Source organism: Pyxicephalus adspersus, chromosome 12, assembly GCF_032062135.1.
Source record: "Pyxicephalus adspersus chromosome 12, UCB_Pads_2.0, whole genome shotgun sequence".
Taxonomy (NCBI): Eukaryota; Metazoa; Chordata; class Amphibia; order Anura; family Pyxicephalidae; genus Pyxicephalus; species Pyxicephalus adspersus.
Genome location: NC_092869.1, coordinates 24,523,056 through 24,547,944, shown reverse-complemented (window position 1 = coordinate 24,547,944; position 24,889 = coordinate 24,523,056). Strand labels below are relative to the sequence as shown.

General features: G+C 34.6%; 1 protein-coding gene across 1 annotated transcript in view; it reads right to left on the bottom strand.

The window, feature by feature from the left end:
- Positions 1-2,275: 2,275 nt before the first annotated feature.
- PAX9 (paired box 9) overlaps positions 2,276-24,889 on the bottom strand; it is a 27,284-nt gene continuing 4,670 nt past the window's right edge. Inside the window, exons 3-5 of the mRNA XM_072427636.1 lie at positions 21,136-21,272; positions 4,579-4,804; positions 2,276-3,068 (exon numbers count right to left, since the gene is read on the bottom strand). Of these exons, the coding sequence (XP_072283737.1) occupies positions 2,971-3,068; positions 4,579-4,804; positions 21,136-21,272 (461 nt within the window). The 3' untranslated portion in view covers positions 2,276-2,970. The remainder of the gene's footprint in view (positions 3,069-4,578; positions 4,805-21,135; positions 21,273-24,889) is intronic.

Genomic DNA, 24,889 nt, shown 5'->3' with positions numbered 1-24,889 from the left:
AAAGCAAAGGCTGCCATAGTTGGGAATATAGAAGTAAAGTTAGAACTATACTGTTCTCTTGCACCAAAGTGTGGATTTTTCTAATGCAGGATGTGATGAGGACATGGGTGGGGACTTTGAAGAAGGTAATGTTTTATTGTAATGTTTTTTTGTAAGCTGGATTTGCACTTTGAAGGTAAAGAAACAGGCCCTGAAACCATGTTTTTTAACTTGTAAACTTGACACAACCCACACTAGTTTTATGCTAAAGGATTCCTATACTATAACCTCAGAAGGCACATTGAGCAAGTAATATTGGAATTTTGCATTACAATATTTCATGTTGACTTGTTTACAAGCTTATTGAACACTGTTTCTGTTCCTTCCAACATATACAGATTTGTAATCTTCTGAGTCAAGGTTTCTGAAGTTTTTATACTCTGTGTCGTCTAATATACACACTGTGCTTTGGTATTGGATTGTTAGTAGTAGTTCCTCAGGTTCTCCATCTCTTTCAGGCTCTTATTGATGCTTGGACCATTGTTGGGAATATTTCACCCTACTTTCTGTTCTGGTGATGGGTGCCAATGAAACAGAGTATGGGGGGAAAATTTCAGCAATTGGTCCCAAATAGCAACATAAACCCTATTTTAATTAAAAAAACATTTCTGTGATTCTTTAGGGAATATTTGGTTGAGACTCTTATCTTGAGGTGGACATTAATGTTCTTTGTTACTTGTAGAACAATAACACACGAGATGATATCTTGGGTGCTTCATCTGGATTTTCTCTTTCTAGCTTACTTAAAAGTGAACCTGTAAACCTTCCCTGTTAAATGGACATTTAAATAAAGTGATGCTCAAACACTGAACTTTGTTAAACCACATGTGACCAGTGAACATATGGCATATTAACCACTCATATTACAATGTATTATATATTACTCTATATGCATTGATTGTTGGTTTTCTCTCTTCCAGTGAGATTTTGTTCCTGCAAATCCATCCACACAGAGTTAGACAAGGTGTCCTCCACTTTATTGCTTCACATGATAAGGCACATACAGAAACAGCAAAGTGGCACTGGCATAACTTCAACATGGATTGTCCATTGAATGTATTGTAAAGCTGATGCAGCAAGTAACTAACGCTCATAGTCAGTTGAGGCTTATTAGACCCATTGACTGTCCTTGACCTATTATAGTTTGTTGACCTATAAGAATATCAAACACATCTTGATTGATACAAGACTTTGGTCTTACAGTCCACGCCTTGAAGTGCTTTACCCCTTTATGAACGCCCTAATAATTCCAACATTAGCACAGGATGAAAGAGACATTGAGGGTCAGGAAAACCTTTGAGACTAGTGCATTGTACAATAATTTACTATTAGAAAACATAAAATGCACAGTAATACATTTTTTTTCTTTGGGGATAAATTTAAAAAGCACAGCCTGAACTCAAATTAGTTGTAAAAACATAAGGCACAATTTAAGGTTTGCACATTTCCCAGCGATCTGAAAAATTCTGTTCATGTCCACATCATTCTAGATAAGACTGGTAAAAATACATTTTAGTTCATTTGGTAGCTTGAACCTTATTTGTTAATGGATTGTATGATAACTAAGTGCATGCTTGTTAGTAACTGAGAAGCTAGAGTGTGACTGTTAGATATGGATAAGCCTAGAGCCAAAGCCATGTCTGAATGTGCTATACCCCACTCACTAGGTACTCCAAGTTATTTTTTTTACAGCAAAAATATGTTCCATTGGGATATATGAAAAATACCATGACCTTACTTTAGTTGTTTTAAACTAATTCTTCAATAAAACCCAGTTTCCTGATGGTCCCTGTCAATGCTTACATGTTGTGTCATCAATATTATCTAGATTCAGCACTGCCTGCAAATAGTAGGGGTTAAGGCTCTACTGCAGCTTTCTAGGCACAATGAGTGTTTTCTGTAATAAGAATATTGCTGCTTATCACACAAAAAGATATTAAAAATAGAAAAAATACTTTGTTTAAGCTAGCACCTGTGAAACCCACAAAAATTATGCATTGAAATTGGACCACCACAACAAAGCAGTGTGGTCAACCAGAGCCCCTATTCAGTATGTCCATGGCTGGCTTTAGGTATAATAAAATATTATTAAAAATGGTAATGCCCATAGGCTTTAACAGATACCAGGTTTTACTTAAAATATATGTACACAGCAATCAAAATTTTAAATTTAAAAAAACAAAAATATTACCCCTACCCTCCCACCCATTTAAACCGGACCATAATAATTAAAACCATTACAAATGGACATAACATATTATCACGTTTCCTGTTACGTGTTACTTGTAGCAACTATCAAAAATGATAGACATTGACCAAGGCCTATTATAAAGGTAAAGAGCCTGAATCTTGAATTGATTGAACAAGTCCTCCAGATCTCATCTGGCTTGATCACTTTGAGCGACCTTAATCCTTTGTCTAGTTTGGGTTTAAAACCCAAGTCCCTCATGTTAGCTGCTAAAGTTCTGCAAATGTTCATACAGCATGAGGTACTAATCCAATGTCCCTTCATTTCCTCTTCACATTAAGTTTGGGTTTTGCGGCTGGATTTTATTTTTCATCATGTGAGCATCTTCATTTTAAAAAGCTACAATCCGTAAGTTTTATTAAGGCACATAAACTCTGAGGATCAAATAGCTAAAAGTTATTTTTTGAGTTGAGAAATTGCATATTTTAAATTCCATTAGAAGGTGCAGAGATGTGGATCAATGAATCTGGAGATGATTCTTTCACAGTATGTCCGCCAGGTGCGTCTTTTATGCTGACCCCCACATCCATATCAAGCAGAGGCATCTGAATGTTCTACTGAAGTGGTCAGGTGTTCACATAGAGATCTATGTGATTGGCGTATCTTTGGCAGAGCTCCAGATGTATGATAGACCTAGGAATGTTTGACATTGTATGTAAGTGTGCAGAATACGTTCATGCTCTCTATGCACTTTGCATATGGGCTACTGTTCCGTGGCGCTGAGACGTATGGTAGGACTGTGGTGTTTTGCGGTTCTGGATGCCTATTTTAGTTTCTTCCGCTGCAAAAATAAAACAAAACGTCAAGTTGTAAAACAAAATCATGTTCCATGGTGAACCATTCTTTTACACAAAATTAATCATGGCATGAAGCAATGCACAAACTTTGAAATGTGAAATTAAGTTTTGGGCGTTCCTAAAGGTTTAATGGGGTTGAAAGCCCAAATAAACCCAAATTTGCAAATTCCTAAAACAATTATGTTAAGAGTAAACTATTACTAATAATTTCAGAACTGAGTTTTAATATTAACTGATATTTGTATAGCACTAACATATTACGCAGTGCTTTACAAATTCAATGTCATTAGCTGTCCTTCAGAGTAGCTCACAATCTAATGTCCCTACCAAAGTCATAAGGTATTACTACATTCTAAGGCCAACTTTTGTGAGGAAGCCAATTAACCTAACTGCATGTTTTTGGAATGTGGGAGGAAACCAGAGTACCCGGAGGGAACCCCACGCAAACACAGGGAGACCAGACAGACAGTGTTCTGGCTCAAATTCAAACTTGGGATCCTAGTGCTGCAAAAGCCAGAGTTCTGGCAACTTTAAAATTCACAAACTCATTGTGTATCTGTACTTTGCTGTAGCTGTGCACCTATCCACTCAGCCAAAACCTATCATGGCTTTTTGTTTCCTGGTAATATATGGAACTTCAACATGTATTTCCATGTTAAGGTTTTGTGAATTAATCCTCTAGTACGATGTCTCCATATTACTAGGATAGAAGTCCATGGCCCATACATATAATCCATTCATAATAAAATATATTTTTATATACATATTTGAGTACATGGAAGATAAAGTTCATTTAACTATCCTGCAGAAACACAGAACTAATAAACCATTAGTACTGCATTTTTCCCATGCCATGTTAAACATGATGCTGGGGTTTTGGCTTTTTCAGTTGTGACTATTTCCTCAGTCAAAAGGCCAAAACTAGTTAACCTTTCACTGAAAATAGCAATGCACATCTGTTAGTGAAAGAGAACACTCATTTTGGGTAATCTGTGCTTCTTTAGATAGTGATATTGTCATATGGGATGAAAATGCTGGAAAGTGTGAACATCATTATAAAATATATTTATAACAATAAAAGAATCATTAAAGCTGAACCATGGAATAAGCAAATATTGGCCTAAAATAAGTGACATTGTTAAAATATAAATGTCATTATTATATGCATTATTATGTATAGTATCTATTTTGTTTTTTTTTTAACATTTCAGTGCTGAAATCTAGTTTGGACCCTTATTATTTGCGCAGGAGCTTTCTGTAATAAAAAGCAGTCTCTGTTGTTCTCTTTTTTGTGCAGGTTGACTGGCCTTGTATTTGCCCCCCTATAGTTTTCTGCAGCAGTAGTGGGTGGGCCTGCTGGGTTCCTCCCAAAAAGAGCAATATTTATCCATATTTAAAGTATATGTTCCATGAATTCAGCTTTAAATTATATAATACATCAGCATGTGCTGATAATGTGGAACCATTCGAGGTTTATTGACTGTTAGTGCTTACCTTCCCGTGCTGTCTGCATGCCTTTAAATGCTAGTGATGCAGTGATGTCACAGTTGTGCGGAGACAATGGGGTGCTTCCTGTGTGCTGCCATCCGTGTCCTGTTACATACCCTGTGGGTGCTGCTGTGCCATATGCCATATATGGGGAGACGGGTGCTGCGGTGGGGTATGGAGTCATGCCTGAAGCTGCCACAAAGCTACCAACAGTTGGTATACCACTGGCTGTCTACAAAACAGATAACATTTATGTTGCATATATACAAAGACTATAGGTAGTACAATATGTTAAAATGCATACACATCTGGGCTACCATGAGAATGTTGTATTATAGTCAAATATCCTTGATTTTTAGAAGTGATCGGCAGTAGTATAAAAGTATTATCTTGTTCCAACCAATTAAAGATCCTATTTCTACTCAATCATTTTTTTCTGAAATTATATCTATAATTAACCTAATGTTTTGTTTGTAATCTGTCTCCCCACTAAAAGAGTCCACTCCACTACTTGGTGACCAATATAATTAGGAGAAGGTATTGTCAAAATACCAAGATATCACAGTTACCACGAAAACAGTAGTTGAGCAGAAATCTTTGGCTACGTACTCACGTGCAATATTTGTCGTTAGAAAACGAACCTCTAATGAGAGATCAACAATTGTTAACAATTATGTTTAACGATCGTATAGTGCACGATTCTGTACATGCCATAACGATACAATCATTGAAATATAATCCACCAATTATGTACGCACACTAGATACAATTTTTTGATTGATGCGGGAAGTGACGTGTACCAGAGAAAGTGTACCGCAGAACAATCCACGATCACTGAACGACCATACACACAATAGATAGCGAACGATCATCGCCCAATCAGATCCACCGCGACAGTCATTAGTTTTCAGCAACATTCCTCGTTCATCTGCATCGGCCTGTCGTTCTGCACTTTTTTTGTTAGCGATTATCAAACTATTGGTCGTTAATCTTTTGTTTCCAACGTCAAATATTGCATGTGTTTACGTAGCCTTTCAGTTGGGACACCTGTTACAACTGGCTGGACTGGTTTCCAAATATATTTGGAGACTTACACTTTCTGATGTTTCCCCAGGTCGAAGTAAAGGAAAGTCTCCTATGGGACCTGATAGGGATTTTTTTTTACTGTTCCAACTAAATGCAATTTTTCAGCTACAGCATGTTAAGGTTATCCGATTATCTGAAGCTGATGAAATTAAGCCACAATTACTTTTTTATGTCTGTGTCCAGTTGGGGAGATTTCTCTATTTCCTGGAACAAACTTATTTGAAGCAAAATTTACAAAACATCAAAATAAAAAAACACAAAGATCCAATCGTTTAAGGAAAAACGTTTGCTTGAGTAATAACTAAAACCCAACTTTTTTTTATTGCAGTCTGTGTCCCCATTGGGGAGACATGTATCGATGCCTACTTTCATTGCGACATGAGGTAGGAGAAAAATCCAAATTTATTTGCAGTTTCACTGGAACTGAAGGTAGGGTAAGTACTCCAATGAGGTATTCTGGGGATATTTGTGTAAGATGGAATCTCCCTTCAATTTGAACAGGGAGAGGACACAAATAAACCTGCCTAGGGTTTAAACCTTTTATTCTAGAATACCTAAAACAAAAGTTTAGACTTTTTGGATATTCTTTAGAGTGGATATTCTTTGGAGTGAATCTGCCTATTTAGCCTACCCCTCTCCCTACCCATTGATAATTACCGTGCCTACACTCCCCCACCCCTCTTTTCCATACAGGAACCCTAAATCCAGTCACTGTGTAGGCTCTGTTTTAGTTAGTATTACTTCCCTGCCTCCTGGTAACATTGTTTGGCCCTAGCTATTGATCAATCTTAGCAATGGCATCAACCATTACCAAGTGTCCTGCTGGCAAAAGGACCAACATGGTGAGGAGCAATGAAGTGGTGGCCTGTCAAGGAAACCCTTTGTGTGTATGTGCAAAGTAACTTTAGTTAGGGTTACATGCAATTTAGTGATGACCGCATAGTATTTTTCAGAGTGGATTTCAAGATAATGTCAACAGTGGACCGTGCCTGGCCAAAAGAAGTTTCCTTCCAAGGATTACCAGATAATATTTATAAAAAAGCTGCAGACCATAAAATATTGAAAATAACCTAAAAACTTTTTGGGCATTTAAACATATAACTTTTTTGGATTTACATCTATCTTTATTATACATCCCGGTATTGTGTAGGCCAAGCATATAGATACGTACAGTATAAAAGGGTAGATTAGTAATTAGTTGCTTTGACTAGTATATCTCAGCTAGATGTTCCAAACTGTTATTTTTTATGTGAGAAGTTGTTTCAAAGGGTAACAACACACTTTAGGGGTCTCAATGTCTTTCACATGATCGCAAGTCAAAAACCAATTTATAGCTTGTTGACTAGAAGCCTAAATCCCCATCCTGAGAAAGCTACAAACAAAGCCAATGTTTGCAAAGTAGTTTTGACCTTAAGATTTCACACAAAGGATCCTTTAAACTTGAGCCACTGAGATCAGCTCAATCTGTTTGTATAGACATCATCTTGAATGATATGAAGTAAACAGGAGGACATTTAGAGAGCCCCAAATTCTCCTCTCTAGTGGCAGGTGAATTAACTTTTCAATAGCGGTAACCTTCTGCCTTCTCTGGTTTCAGGAAGAGAGGTAAGCTGTTTGTGAGAGGCATTAAAAGCTATGTTGTTTTATTTGATCATTGTGGAAAGGTTCCTCATGATATGATCCATCACATAGAGCTGGACTGGGACTATAACATTGTCTTGGTATACAGAGAACTCCATCCTCTCTCTGCTAGCTAAATACCTAGGAGCCATATATGACCCAAAACTGTCTTCCACATGACTCTATTAAGGTACCTAGGAGTTCCATATAAAATATAGAAGTGTCTGGGGGCATACATCAGATTGTCAATGTTGACCGATGCATTGCATGTCACTAAATATTATTTTTATTAGTACATTTCCTACTGTGGTTGAGCAATTGTATTAAACAATCCCTGCTAGAGGGGACGAAAAATCTGAATATTTGTTCTTGTATCAAAATAATGGCCATTTATTAGCCTTTATATTGGGTTTTTTTAGCAAGAAAAAAAGACTGGTATAAAAGTAAAATACAAAATGTACAAAATATAAAATTATCATAAACACCAAAAACAAAATATCAGAAACCTGAAACATACTTAACTATCTTAAATTCAAGGAACTGCAAAGAGAGAGCAAAGACAGAGGTTTGAGGCTTCAACAGAACAAAGGGATACACACAAAAGTTTATTTACTTTTTGTTTATATGTATGAAGTTACTAAGTATGAATCTAATACATATGAATACATTACACTTTGACCTACAACCTTTGAGCCTCAAACATCTTTCTTTGCTCTCTCTTTGCAATTCCTTATACACCACCTAATTCTACGGGACAATAGGGAGTACCCCCCATAATTTTACCCTGCTCTTGCCTCCCCCTCCTTTTGTCCCCCCCTTCTTTAGTAATTTTACTGCAAAATCATTTTAACTAAAGCCGCTCCACTCATTACTAAATACTATACCACATATTAGATTTCAGAGTTTAGCAGTTTACAGTTTGGTGCAGGATATTACACTTCATTCTACTCCTTTTATACTAATTAGTTTAATGCTAAATAAACCTCTAAACTTTTCCCTCAAAGAACGTATAAATGAAAAAAAGTTTAATTGGCTATTGATCAGCTTTTATACCCAGTAACGCCATAACTCAGGGTAAATGACTGCACACAAAAATCTAAAATTAACTCATGCATAGTAAAGATTAGAATAAAATACTAGTAAAGCACCACCAATGTGTAGCACTTCCAATCAAGAAGCAGAGTTCTGCACACGTAATGAGCAAAGATGTCTGCCCCTGATTTATAACTAACGGCAAATACTACACAGAAATATTGCTCTTTTACACATTAACACATATTGATAAAAATTATTAACATCAATCTCTTACATAAAGGTTTTACCAAGACTTTTTTTTAAACCAGTCTGTCTTCACTCCACTTTACTCCTCCCTTCGGAAATATAATATGAATGAATTACCTACAATTGCTTCACACACACACCCTGCCAAGCCAAACTTTCACTGGTATTTCAAGTTTTTTTAAGACATTATTTTTAGATCAAGAGTGTTATTACTAATTTAGTGGTGAAGGCTAATCATAACTTTCAGTTTTCATTGACCTTCATGACACTGGTTTTTATGGCTGACAAAGAAGTATACGCTACATCTCTTTCTCATAAGGAATATGTGGCCAACCCATTCCTTGTTTTACAAAATGGTTCAGTCAAGTACAATAGTGCCACCAGTTAAGGTACCCTATACTACATTCAATTATTTTATTCAACGTGACATAATTGAGAATTTGTGCTGACCAATTACCAATACCTAAATATTATTTTGATACAAGACAATTTGTGGTCAAAGGTCAAAGCAGAATACATGTTAACAAAAAATAGGTAAGGGTATTTAAGGGTAAACAAGTTAGATTTATAGTTATTCATATACTTGAGACTTATGTGGCTATAACCTGTGGTTCTTATGGTTCCTCCAGCAGTCATTAGGGGATCATTGAGAATTGAGAGTCAATGTTGATTCTCTTATTAGCTATCTGTAGGGGCCATTCTTTCAACTGACCATCAAGAAAGGAAGCATGCTTACCAATAGCTATCAGTGTAATAGGGTCATTCTACCAATTACCACCAATGGTAGGGGGTTCCTTCCCCACTGATCACCAATCAAGGGTCTTTTTTTAATCAATAATGTTTATATTTTAGTTTTGTTACTGAAATATCATTTTGTCTTGTAGAGTGGTTGTCATTTACACTAAGTATGCCACATTTTCCTTATTTTCTTTATTCTTTTATTTATATTTAGTGCTTACAAAGGTACAACCACCTGAATAGTATACTACTGAACACGTTCTCCCCTGAGTACATAAAAAAGAAAAGAAAATAATAAATACTACATAAAGAATCATCATGAACTTTAAAATACAATGATTAAACCCTATGTGCCAATCATCTCAAATTTATTCAGCTGATATATGATATAATCATATGCTGATATATGTGATAATTTTTATTGTGGGTGTATGTATTTGTATGTATATATATATATATATATATATGTAGACTTTTCATAATTTGGAATTGTCATTAGAACAATGAAAACTCAATTTAGAGAAGAATAAGGAATATTTATGTAAAATGGGAACTGGTATTAGTGTATATTAAAAACTCTATTCAGGGAATAATGAGGAATGTGGCAGAATGTGAAGACTTCCTCATTTCTCAACTCTCCAACAATACACTGCTGTGTTTGTATGGAAGCTGTAGCAAGCAAAGAATTAGAGAATACAAAGGCCGAGATATTGATCTTGATTTCTGGGCTCTGATAACCTCTTGCTAAGCCACGCATTATTTGGTGTGTATTTGTCAAATGCTGGCACAAATCCATTAGTTTTACAGGTCAGCACTGGTGGATAGAAAAATCACAGTGAGCTTCCAGCATCTCCTTATCATTACGATTTATTTGTTTTGTCATGGATAAGGTTCATGTTTATATCTAGATATGATTACTTTTGATTTGAACATTCAAAATCTTTTTTATATTTTAAACATTTATGGATATGTTAACATGTAATTGTTTAATAATTGTTTGTCATTCTAGTAATCCCAAAGAAAACAGCTATGTAGTGCTATGTATAAATCACTTTACCTAATATGGCAGATGTCATGAATAAAATTATGGCAGAAAGGTAAAAAACAAACAATGGCCCTGATTAATGAAAGCTCTCCAAGGCTGGAGAGGATACACTTTCACCAGTGAAGCTGGGTGATCCAGCAAACCTGGAATGGATTTCTTTAAAGTCATTGGCTATTTGCTAGCAAATGTTTTGAATCCTGGACCAGATCCATTCCAGGTTTGTTGGATCACCCAGCTTCACTGATGATAGCATATCCTCTCCAGTCTTGGAGAGCTTTAATAAATCAGACCCAATATCTCAGTTTTCACACAGTAATTAATGTTTTACATACTGATCGATAAATATTATTTACGTTTTATGCAACATAGCTTCTAAAGGTAAGTCGGATTAGGGATCATCAATGAGAAGTCCTAAAGCTGGCTGTAAGGTGAGTATGATTTACTTGTTTCTTTCAGTGTTTGGTTTTGGTTTTACTTTTGCTCTAACTTAGCATTTTTATTCAGAGGCATACCAAGAAAGCAGAGCGTGCCTTTTCATGAAAAATCTGTTTTAGAAGACACTAGTACTTGGGGAATCTTAGGGTCTCACCACGAGAAGCACACAAACCCACATTCAGTTCAAACACATGATCGCACATACACTAAAGTGCCAATTCTTTAAATAATAATTTTGGGGAACATTTTCTAGTTTACCAACATTTAACCAAAGCTTTTATATTTAAAAGAAAAACAAAGTCAAGCCTACTTAGATTTGGACTATAATATCACAGCGGACTTTGCATCCCTACTACATAGTCAGTTCACCCTTTGTAATGAAAACAAGAACCAAAGTTTGAGTTCTTCAGTGCAGTAAAAGAATAGATTGACATGAAAAATATATAAATGTTTATATATATATATATATATATATATATATATATATATATATATAAATATAAATATATATATATATATCACTGTATAACGACAGTACTTGTCTTAAACTCCTTTGTGATGTGAAGCTAAAAAAATGGAATGTGAATAAAGATTAAGCAGCTATTAATAGGTCTCCATTGTTCCTCTCCATTACAGATGTAGACACATGTCCGCTCCCTCACAAGATGTAAGGCTTAGATTCCCCACACAGATACTTGGCCTGCAAATAAAGATCTTGTCTTGTATTTAAACAGCATTACAATTTTAAGCAACATAATTGCTGCATCAGTCAAATGGGATCTTACAAGAGCAGCATCTGTTCTGCAATTACTATATGCGGAATTTATTTTATTTAATGCAGGATTTTCCCAGCTCATCCAAATTGCCGTTCATTAAATCTGGCCTTTATCACATCTGAGTTCTGGAAATACCTAGAGATGACTAACTTGTTCAAGCGGCCAAAATGATGGAAATTAAATACAGAGAACTATAACAGTATTAATGTCAGATTATGTTGTGTTGATCATGTCATTTCTGTAGAGAGATATATTCTTCGGCATTGGTCAGCTTAGGTAACATGATGACATCTGAACATTCACCACAATGATAGAACATGGTCTTTACAGAACTGATCCATTGTATGCAACTTAACATATCGGTTTTCATGGTGATCACCGTCCCTTTACAGAGATGTCCAAATAATCCAGTATTGTCTAAATATTTTTTAGGTTAATGTCAAACTCCAGACATTTTATAACATAGGATTCTTTTGCTATTCGTGTCCCAGTTGGGAAAAGAACCCTTCATTTTGGGTCCCAGAAGTGCAGTAGGTTAATAGTGGAAAAATTTCCAAAATATATCCATGTGTAAACATTGTTGCTGGAACAGATTTTGGAATTTCCACACTTTTTCTTTTCCTATCAATTCTCACTATTCTCCAACAGGGGCACAGACAGAGGAAAAATCCAGACTAACTCCTCACTACTCTATTAAAAAGGAAGACATATTGGCAGGAGTTGTATTCTGTCTCCCAAATTCCATACTGTTAAGAAGCAGAAGGCTGACATCCATACATCCTCTTTGCAGCAGGTAAAAAAGTGTTTATTGGGAGTGAATGTCAACCATAGAAGGACAGACCTGATACAGAATTCTATTCGTCCTTATCATACCCTTTTCCCATATTCATATCATGTCAGCTTTTGTACTTGCTGCAACGCTGAAATAAACACAAATCACATTTGTAAATTTGATTTACACTAAAACAAGGGCTTTGATTACTAAAGAAGATAATTCTTAAAAGTAACTTATCTTGTCTTAATAAATCACAATCAAAACTCCACCTTACTTACTAAGCAAAGTAAGTATTTTCTATTTTTTCCTGTTTTTCTTAGTAAATGAACCCCAGCATGTCTACCTTGCTTGGTTATAAAATACAGTTCTTATGGATATAGATGTGCTATAAACCCTTATGCACAACGACCCCAATATTACCCCAAGTTCTACTTTTGTCTGATACCAACAAACATCTGTTACAAGGCTAAGCAAGCTACTTCCTCAGAAATTGTGTGGTGCAGGTATAAAATGCCTGTGGTTTCAGACTGTAAACTAGAATATGTGCCATTAATAATGGCTTTAAAGACATCCTGTACTAGAAATGAATGTAGAAAATGAGGAAAAAGATAAAATTTCTTACAAGGAAATTGAATTGGGAACACATGCCAAAATGTCCATCAGCATTTTTTTTCTTTTCTCTTTTGTATCTCGAGGGCAAATGTTGAGGGGAGAATGTATACTTGCTACATCTGTGATGAAACATTTCCGGCAGATGGTAATAGGTGTCAGTGTTAGGAAGAGCGGCACAGGCTGTCCATTGCTGCTTCTGATGACTTTTACCCAACTCAATATATTCAGGGAACAGACAAGGATATGGATGAAAAATCAAAGTGCAAATCATGCAATTCACATTTGGCATCACCAAGAATTGTATATATTGTAAAGATAAAAGTCCACTCTTCCAATCAATATACACATGCAAATAATGATTTGCCTGTGCAAACTTAGAGCCATCTTTTTGGCAGTAAATCAGCGATTTACTAAACAAATCTTTAACCAGTGTTCTCTTTAATGAGCAGAATTTTTTAAACCTTCTGCCCCCGAACAACTGCCTCTTATACAGGAATTGGGTTCACTTTTTAAAGTGAATATTAGTAAAGTAGGTAAATATATGTTCACCCCAAATACTTTGCCATGTGCATAGGAAATGTAAAACCAGGATTTTTACTATCACATGAATGGGCGATTGAAGTGAAAAGAACTTTACCTTATTGACTATTTATTTATTTATTATTTACCTACTTAACTACTTGTCCCAACTTTCTAAGATGGGAGACACCTAAGCACACCGGACACACTTGTGGCACCCATATTCAAACAAACTATAAAAAACTATGTGCTGAAAGTAAACTAATCAGTAAAACCTACAAGAGTTTTATTATACCATTGCATTTTCTTTATACTTTCAAAATACCAATATATATATATATATATATATATATATATATATATATAAACAGAGCACTATACTGAGCAGGTTAAATTACAATACCACATCCCAATGAAAGCTAACAATGTACATGAAGGTTTGCATACAGATAAACCAAAATCCATCCATGATGGTAAGGGTCTTTGAGTTTGGAAGGTGTTCAAAACAGTGAATTATTTAAAAACATTAACTCATATTAAAAACAAGTTAAAAATTATTTTGACACAAAGGGCTTTGCTTAGAAAACAGGGAGTCTGACAATGCAGACATTCCCAGGTGGGAATCAATTACAGCCATTTAAACACATGAACCTGGAAGATTACTTTACAAGACTTTGCAATGTGATTGATCTTTATTTTCTGATTGCGTATTCAATTTGCTGCTTGATGGAATATTATTTCTAGCACCAGGAAGATTCTAATTTCCAGACTCCAAGCAACACTTTATGAATTCTTCCTGGCTATAACCAATGGAAATATTTGGCTACCAGACAATTCTTTCTCATCGTTTAAATGGCTGTACATTATTTTCAGAAACTCACCTGAACCAGTTCTTAGGATAAGAACTAAAGAATATCAAGTTTTAGAAATTTCATTTTTTAACTGCAGTGTCAATTTGCCTACAAGAAGTGGAAACCATTTACTTGGTCTGGTCATTTACAGGACTGTTTGTAGGCACTACCTGACCATTGAGGACATTCCCTTGCCTGAGCTTTCTCAGGAGGAGCTTGGTAAATGGCAGGAGGGATTTTTGGTCAGTTTTTCTTTTTCCTCAGAGAGGAATGGATAATGTCTGCTAAGAGTTCAGTTTCCTTATTCCATAGCCACAGGAATGCATATTTGCCCAGTGTAAACATAAATATTTCTGCCAGGATCTTTAATCAGACATATCATTCAATTAGTATAACACTGAGGAGCTTAAAGGTAAAATGTACCCATTAAATAGAAATACATTACAATAGAACACATATTGGGCAACTATGATGGCAGCAGGAAAGGTATTAGCTCCTGGGCTAATAAAACTGACCTTGTGGGTCTATGGATGCTGTTCTTGTGGTTTTAACAGATTCTAACATTTTTCAGTAAAAAGTACTAAAAACCTGACCCATGCACAAAAACTACAATAGGTGCCCCTTTGCATGGGAGAAAAAGTTCCACTACTGGTGCAGTAAGCCAAATTATTTCCTTGGCTTTACATAAAAAATTGCGATTTTGCACTGAGGACTTCTTCCTTTACTCCTTGTGTTTCTTTTACAGACTGACTAAAGAAAAAGATACCTTTAAGAACACAGATAAATTATCATCTAAGAAAAGTTGTTTTAAGAGAAAGACCTAACTGGACAATATATGAAAAAACTCATGGATATGAATTTTATTGGGAATGAAGGATAAATCTGATTTCAATGGCACATGTAAGAAGCTATTGGGTGTACAGGGGTTCCAAATGGCCAGATCATCCATTTCTGACTATACATGTGTTTGGTAATTTGTTAAAGAACATGTCTTTAAAGAAAAGGTCTGAAAGGGTCAGGGGACCTCAATTAGTTTACTTCAATTAATTAACATTATCATTAACATTATTTGTAATTTAATAAAACACACTACAAACTCTTTGGACATTTTAGGAATTAGTTAAAAAAAATATTTCTAAAAGTGATGGGTATATGAAAGTTACAATTTAGGAATAAGCTCTATTTGAATATAAGTATGAACTGTACACTAAATGATTATAAGCAACCAAGTCAATTATTAGTTGGTTATTAGAACACTGTGTTAAAACAGAGTAAAATGTCCTACCATAATAGGGGCACATAAAATCTAAATACTAATTGCAACAGAATGTAAAATATTTTTTTTTTCTAAATTAGGATCTCATAGTTTAACAACATTGCCGGATCTGTCCATGGGCATTGTAAGGACAACTGCCAGTAATTAGAAAACAACCCTTATCCATCAAATATATAATTTTCAGGCTTACAATCAAATCAATTATCCATGGAAAATGTGCATTTAGATATTAGATATTTCAAATTACACACAAAATACTTATAAATTACTTTATTTATATATATATATAAAAGTAATATAAATAAATTACTTTATTTATATATCAGCCTTTCATAGCATCAACTAATGAATTAATTCTGATGCATTTCCTTCTTAACTTTAAAATATATACATCCTTATTACTAGCTTTATATAACTATTGCAAATGATTAAACAGTACAAAAAAGTTTGTTATGCCTTGGCATTAAATTAAAAAAATAATAACTTAATAAAATATAAATGTAACATTTTATTTCTTTAGTAAAACTGAAACCATTTAATTTATTGACCTCTGAATTGGGATGTTAAGATTCCTTCAATCATAGAAAGCAGATGGATTCAGAAGTTTATATTTAATGAGGGCATGGACAGCAGGCTGCATATGTACTGGCTTACAGATGTCTTTTTATCAGTTTTACATCCTGCATCATAAACACATGTTGCAATGAACGATAGTTGGGGTACAAAACAGTAGCACGTGATATTGACCCCCATATATTGTTTTAGTCCAATAGAGCGTTCATAGATGAATGAGGAATTCAGATATTATATTCTACTTTTCTGGATTGTTAACTAACAGCAAACACAAACCTGCAAAGCTGACATTGTCTTTTGACATAAACTGTCCCTTTAGTTACAGGACTCTTCCACATGTTAATTCTCAACCAAAAGATATGTTCTCTAAATGCCATAAAGTGGAACTAAGCTTGTTGGTGAGCTTCTGCCATGATTAGCAAGTATATATATTGCAAAAAGCATTATAAATATGATATATGTTATAATATATATTGTAAAGCATTTATGTCAGCTATAGATCTCTCATCATTAAAGAGATTAGAAAAATAATTATTATACTGTGTGTCATATACTACAACATACATCTGATTCATGATGGTTCTTCAAGGCCTGTATTACCTGGGGTGGATGTTTAAATTACCACTTTTCCCAAGCCCAGCATAGTAGGGTGATTTCTTATCACAAATTATACAAACTCTTGTTACAACGGATGTGTATATTCTTTTATGATGAATGCATATAATTATGATTTAAAAAATGATCTTCTTTTGTAATCTTTTGAAACCAATGATTAAAAGTACAGGTGTTACCAAATCATTTGTAATTTTACCCAAGATACCTCTTGTGCTATTTATATATATATACTTTATAGAATAATTACCATATCACTTAAAATGATATGGTTTTAATTAGTAAAGGATTTAAGCCATCCGTTACTTGCAAGTATTTATTGTGATAGCTCTGTGGTTTCAGAATAAAAGCATGAATCATTTTGCAGTGAATTTAATGCAAGGCATGTTATTGAAATTATTTCTATTGCTGTGTGACAGGCATGTGTGGTTTCTAGAAACATATGCACTAATCTAAATCTCTGTGTGAATGGCATCCAGGGAGGAATACATCTCAGTCATGCCACATTTGACCTCTCTTGTAGGAAGGTCATCAACAATCATCATTCAGGACTGGAGGAGTTAACAAACAAGTGATAGCAAGTATTTGGGGGGCGTCAAATGTCTACTGTATTGGTTGCAAATATTTTAAAATATTCTCGGAAATTTCAGTCAACAGCTGAGAATTGAAGACGTTTTTTTTTTTTACAGAAACACATTGACTTTTCATGTGATATGCATATAAAATAGTTGGACTCCTAAAAAATTATAACTAGCAATTACATTGTCTCTATACAACACAAAGAAATTGTCTTGGGAATAGAAAAAAAAAAGAAATACTCTAATACCCTCATAATACCTTTTTATCATTAAACCTTTTCTAGCAAGGTACTTACATTATTGAATAATTTCAGTTCAGCATTTAGTAATTAGTTTATCCAATGCTACAAATTTTCAGAACCAATAAATACTAACTCTGTCTTTATATCTATTGATTACTGTGAGCAATATTATCATAATGGCCCTATATACCTATGTATTCTTTTTTGACTTTTGAAAACTTGCATAGCTGTTTTAGATTATGCAAAAAAAGCATGTGAATTTGGGGCACCAATATATGTATGTATATATATATATATATATATATATATATATATTTATATATCTCAATAGGCAAACTCTCTAATAATTTAAAGTCATTTACATCAAAATGATGTATTGTTTCATTTTAAAATATCACCCAACTTAAAGAAGTCCCACTCTCAGCCTCAGTCACTATTAATGTCTGGAGTAATTGGGTAAATTTAAAATATTAAACAAAAATCTATCTATGCATTTGTTAAAGTGGCAAGCTCACAATCGTCATGTTGTGTTTTTCACATTAAATACTATATATACGTTGAAAGCTCCAAAATAAAGTATTCTATGATACTGTACAAATGTTGGGAAATCATACAGGTCTCTTTCTTAGTATGGGGCAAACCTACATACCTAGTATGGAAAGTGATTTAGGTGAAAAAGTAGTAAATGAATTTCAGGCCTCATAAAATCGTAGGGATATTTAATGGCCTGTATTAGTTAAATTAAAAGAGAATTGATCACACAAGAAAATAATACTTTACTTATTAAAAAATGTAACCCTGATTGACTTACTGTTGACCTAAATCTAACCCCCCACTGTAAACCACAAATGAATCTCTAAATACCAAAACCTCAGCCTAGTCTTCCACTTAATTCCTAAAGACGCCTAACCTTGAAACCTAACCCTAAACTTTAACCTCATTACTAAATTAACTATTTCCTTAAAAAAATGTAAATCTAGTCTTTAACATTACAGCCAGTGTAACCTAAAATCAATTAGTAAACTTTAATGATAAACTTTGACCAAAATCCCCAAACGTTGAATATGAACTCCAACCTTGTCTTTAGTATTGCACCTTTGGACATGAACTTCTTTTGTATTGAAACTTCACAAATTCTCACAGAGCTCATTAGAAGCTGCATCAAGTCATCAAGAGCCCACCTTATTCTCTAGATAGAGGCTGTCTAGCATTATCTAGTACTTTTTTCACCATACTTACTATGCTTTGTCTACCACTTTCATTTAATTAGTTATGGCGGGTCAGCAACACATGTTTGTGGTTGTTACCTCGGGTGGTGTACGTACAAAGGTAGCCAATACCCCAGACTACAAACAATCATCAGGGCATTTTGATGTTTGTATAACTCAACCTTGCTTGCCAGGTTTTAGGCCTTCATTACTCTTTACAAAACAAAAAATAATTTTGTGTGGTGTCCACTGTTACTTTATAATCATTTATTATATATACATATATCATATCTGAACAAACCTATCTATAAATCCATCACACCAACAATCAAGTGCAATATAACATTTTACTTTTACCTTTTACCAAACTATTGTGTTTAGTGTATTGGGTACAGAAGGGTGGGGAATGATGCGTTGCATGTCCTGTTAGCACCAGGTATTGAGCTATTCTAGATTGTAAGCTCTTCGGGGCAGGGTCCTCTCCTGTTGTGTCACTGTGTCTATTTGTCTGTCATTTGCAACCCTATTTATTGTAAATCCCTGCGTAATATGTTGGCACTATATAAATCCTTTTTTTTATTATTAATAATAATAATAATAATAGCCAAGCATCCTTAAACAGATTTAAAACAGAAGGAAAATAAGACACAAAGTTTGTCTGTTGATGAGTTTTCGCATGACCCCAGCTGTCAGTTTCCTGGATCAGCATGCTATCAGAAGCTTTAAATGCTGTCCAGCTATCAAATAACATTGTATACATAATCCTGGAGCTAGTTCTTCTCAGTTGGGCTCTAGGTCAGTTTTTCAGTCTTTTTTAATTTCTACTTAGTTATTATAGCTCCTGCTTGTGGCAATTCAGTAATGAAATTCTGATATGTTTTCTAGCACAACATTCACAGTTTTCTATAGCTATAACGAGGGCATGATTAGGACCACTTCTATTATATTGTTATTTAGACTCCTGTGCCCGTTTACACTATTTATATCTTACATTATAAGAACTGGAAGAAATATATTAATGTCTCATACAGCAACCATTAAGGTTTTTCTTTTACCTCTCCATAAGGTACCAGGTATAAATATGGTGATAAGGACAACGGGTTTGTTTCTGCTCCATTTTACCCATTCTTGCCCAATATTGTGGATTGTACATTGGAGCTGGAATTTTTATCTAATTCTATAGAGCGATCAGTTTTTTTTTTTTTTGTAATTCTTTTTTTTTTGTGTGATTGTTTTGTTAAAAAGCATGAGCATACTATGTGTCATAATGAATATTTTGTACATTTTGGGGAGGATTGTATGGAGGACCAAATCTTTTCTACCATTCAAATGAATATTCAGAAAATTCTTGGCTGTCTAAAACAAACCAGACATGGTAGTCAATTAGTATATTCTCTGTTCTGACTATATTACTTGTAATCCTATGGACCTACCTTACCAATAGGCTTAATGTACTAAAGGAGTAAAAGTTGATCACCTAATAAAGTAAATATTAGTTTGAATACCCAATCATGTTCTAGAAAACAGTCCTCTTTTTGTAAAGGCTATTACATGATTGGGTACAGGTAGTCCTCGGGTTACATACAAGATAGGGACTGTAGGTTTGTTCTTAAGTTGAATTTGTATGTAAATCAGAACAGGTACATTTTTTTAAATAAATGCAATTTGGACAGATGTTTGTCTTAACATAATATTAGGCAGTGTAGTGTCAGTTACTGTATAAAAGAAAGGAGCCTAGACATTTATTAACTTCTGGAGCAAGCTGTGCTTTAATATGCAAAAGGAAACAACTGCAGAGTTTGTCTTGGTCATTAAAGAGTTATAAACGTGTTGCTCAGCTGTGTTTAGCAAGATTTCACCTGCAAGTCATGCAAACTACCCCCTCCCCCCTATCAAGCCTCGGTTCGTATCTAGGAGTCGTCCGTATGTTGGATGTCATAACTCTGGGACTACCTGTATTCAAAGTGAACACAGCTATACCTTATTTCCTTACTTGAACACACAATTTGCTAAGTAAAAAGCCTTCGATCCTTCAGTGAATGAACGTCAATCTATTCAAGTTATATCTAGTTGTGTAAGCCTGTACATTACATAATTGTGAACAAATCCAAAGGCAATTGTAAAATCCAATTGGCCTGTATCTGTGCAATTTGTACTAGAAAATTGCATCCTCATTTACAACATTCTCATGGCATCCTCATTTATAACAACAATTACCTACTGCACAAAATATGTCATCATCAAGCATTTAGGATATAGAGTTAGTTATGTTTAGTTTCCAGTTATTCAATAATTAAAAAGGTATAAATATTTGTATTCAATGATCCCCCCTTTACCTGGCTGTACTTGACTTCCTGATCCAAAGAACCTTTCTCCAACCCATTGATCATGTGCTGGGAAGACTGGAAACTATTCCTACTTAGACTGCTCCATTCTTCCACCTTGGGGCTGTGGTAGGGTGACGTGTCGCTGACTGGGGAGAAACAAGACAAGTATTACGATACATTCCTCTGTACAAAGGACACACTTTACTGCTTACATATGATAATCTCTGTCCTATAGTCTATAACTCACCTCACCAAATGCTGCGGAAATGGAAGTCACAAACTCTGATAAAATAATATTACTAATAAAAATTCCTTTTTTTCCAGAGCTAATAAAATGAATCACTGTGCATGTTTTTAGCAGCTGCAACCTAAAGTAAGAAATGTCCTTATGACTAACACTGTGAAACATACATAATAGGAACAGCAAGTGTCTAAAACAGTATTATATACTACAGAACGGCTATACCTGGAAATATTGATATCAAGCACAATCTCCATGCAATAAATAATTTGCTTCCCTTAATATTTTGGTTAGACACCAAGGCCATGAACAATAAAAATAATAAATAATATTTCAATAAACTTTTTAAGTATTTTTGTGATTGGTTTTATTATTCTTTAGCTATATATAAATATATTGCAGCTAAAACAAACTTTGTATTTATTTATTTTCTTATTTATCCATTAATTAGTTGAGCTTAATGGACTTTTTTGGAACCTGTCTGACTTTAAAACCTTATATCCCTTTTTATCAATGTGGAATCTATGACATCTGCAGGACCCCACATTATAGTTATTTAATTTATTACATTTGCGAATATTTATTTTAGTTATCCAATTGTGTGGAAAGCAAATTCCTGTTTATTTTCTTGTTTATTAATATTATTATTATCTGTGTGTGTTAATCTATGAACAATGGGTGCTGTGCTTTACAGATTATATGACACAAATTTCAGCCCTTAATATGTCTTCACCAGCAGCTAGTTGCAGTTGAACAAAGTTGAACCAAAAATCAACCATTGTATTGGCAGGTTTGTATTCAGAAATTAAATATTGGTATCAATGCTCTACCTAATGTATGTTGGACGTCCTATTAATTTAATATATTAGGAGGTTTTGGTGCAGCTGAATGTGCATTTTACTTAGCTTGTTGGCAGCAGGGTCTGGTAGCATAAAAGCAGAAGAGTTGCTGTGAAAAACACACCACGTATTGGAATATTCAATAGATTTAAAATGCAGATTTTTTAGGTTCCCTTGTAAGGCATCATGCAAAGCCAAATCTAAGAAACACAAATACACCTGAACCAATGGAATGCACATTGGTAGAGTATTAGTTGTTGTAAAACAAAGGAACCTGAATACAGATAAAAATCCAGAGAATAATTGGCACATGGTTTTCAAATTAGAAGTCCACACACTTTGAGAATATTCCCTCAATACATTGTAGCTTTGAATACTCAGTCATGTGGAGATAAAGTAAATAAACAGAAATTTGTTTTTCACATGACTGAATGTATTTCATGTATGTCGGCATATGTTTATATTACAGACATTCAACATTTAAAAAATTCTAGAAAGGACATTTGTAATTAAAACCAATACACAAAAAATAAAAAATAAAATTTGATATATCATAGAATGGGTAAAGCATTACTTTGTATTGATATAAAAAAGGGCCATGTATTGCTTTTGTCCCATGATCTGATGTATTATTATAACTACAGACCTCAGATGAGACTTTTCTCTAAGTTCACACTTCCACAGCCTGTCCATGTCTGGGCAGAATTTACAGCCTATGGTAAGCAGTGACCTGTACATCCCCAAGTGCTAAAGAGTTAGATGACCTCCCTGCTTATGGGCCAGCCATGTCCCAATAGACTGTACACACAGCCCAGGAATAGGTAAGCTTAAACTGAGAAATCCTGCAAACTTAATGAGGTCTGCAGTTATATTAAAACATTTTTACCAATGGCACAATTATCTTTAGGTTACATTCTGACTATACTTTTTATAGTGCTACCATTGCAGATGACCACATTTAGCGTCCCCTAGAAAAACTTAATATTGGGTTGCTTGTTTCCCAGGTAAAAAAAATAAACTATTTTCTTCCTTTTTACCTATGTTTATTCGTAGGGGGTGGCAGATATGATAAACTAGGGGAGAGAGAATCCTTATTTGATGCATATTTTTTCCCCAAACTGTCACAAATCTGAACTGAGCTGCAGGGTATAATAGTAATTATTGCTCCCATTAACTGTGTGTGCAAATTTTAAAATGATCTCTTCTTAAATTTCTCCTCAAAACAGCTATCACTACAATATATCATCCCTGCACAATTCTTGTTTCCCTATATATATCACCTTCTAGATTGTAAGCTCTTTGGGGCAGGGTCCTCTCCTCTTGTGTCACTGTCTGTATTCGCCTGTCACTTATTTAATGTACAGCGCTGTGTAATGTGTTGGTGCTATATAAATCCTGTTTGTTATTAGTAATAATAATAACAACATTACTTTTCTAGTTGAATAAATAAAGTAGCCCAATGGCCTACAATGGAGAGTAAAAGATAATAGTTTGGTTGATTATTGCTGAAAGGATGAAGTAATATTGCTGTGCAGACTTGACTGGCAGTCTGCAGCCACATTCACCCCACATATAACTGCAGGCTCTGAAATCAGGTTATTAAAATATTGTGGTGAATGTAACACTTCTGCTGAGTGTATATCTTGGCTTTCCCAGCACAGCAGCCTCGTCTATGTGAGAATTTCATAGAGCCAAATAGGAGATGGAAGCGATCAGAGCTGATGGGACTTTTGGTTTTGGGATAAATAGTCTGACTCGCAATAGGGGAAGGAAAAGATTACTTGTCAGGTCCAAAGTAATGACATCGTGCAAAACCGGTGCGAATCTCTGGGCTCATTATTCACATACAGGGGACAGGAGACATTTCATTCATGTGCAGCTACACAAAATCACTTTCTTCTACAAGAAAAATAAGACTTAGAGACCCTCGAATTTCACAGAAGAAAGCCCAGCCTGTGTTTGAAGAAAGGATTACAAAGATGGAAAATACTTAGCATTCCAGATTTGTCAGAAATGTTTATTTTACAGTCAGAGGAAAATAAGACTTTCCAAAGTTATTCCCCCAATGCAGACAAATCTAATATAATCCAGATCGATAAGAAGGATCTGGAAATAATAAAGGTGATAGAGATATAATTGTCAATGCTACAAAGTGTCATTATTAAGGTCTAATCATCAGCAAGACAACCTGCAGGGAATACAAAAGGGAATAACACAATTCTGCAACTTTGTACAGAAAATGAAATTATAGAGGTGATAGGGATCAGATTGGTGTCTCTGCACACTGACTACTAGTAGATATAATAGTAACTGCTGTGCAACCATTTCTTTACATGAACACAGGACTCCCATTAGTTATATTGTACCCATCAAATGCCACATCGCACACACATATATGTGTCTATATAATTATCAATATTATCTTTACTGTCATCATTCATAAAAATGTAAATCCACAGATTATGCACTGCGCAGGTCACAAAGAGCATTTTCAGAGAATTTTACTACTTTGTACCACACTCCTATTGGCACAGCGACACATAACTTTGCAGCTGGTGAAAACATGGCGAATATACCGGCTCATAATAAGACCAACACTGACCATCACCCCCTGATAATCGTATGAATAGGATATGCAAAGGTGTAAACACAGGGTAATACGTTATTTAACTTATGGGCTGTT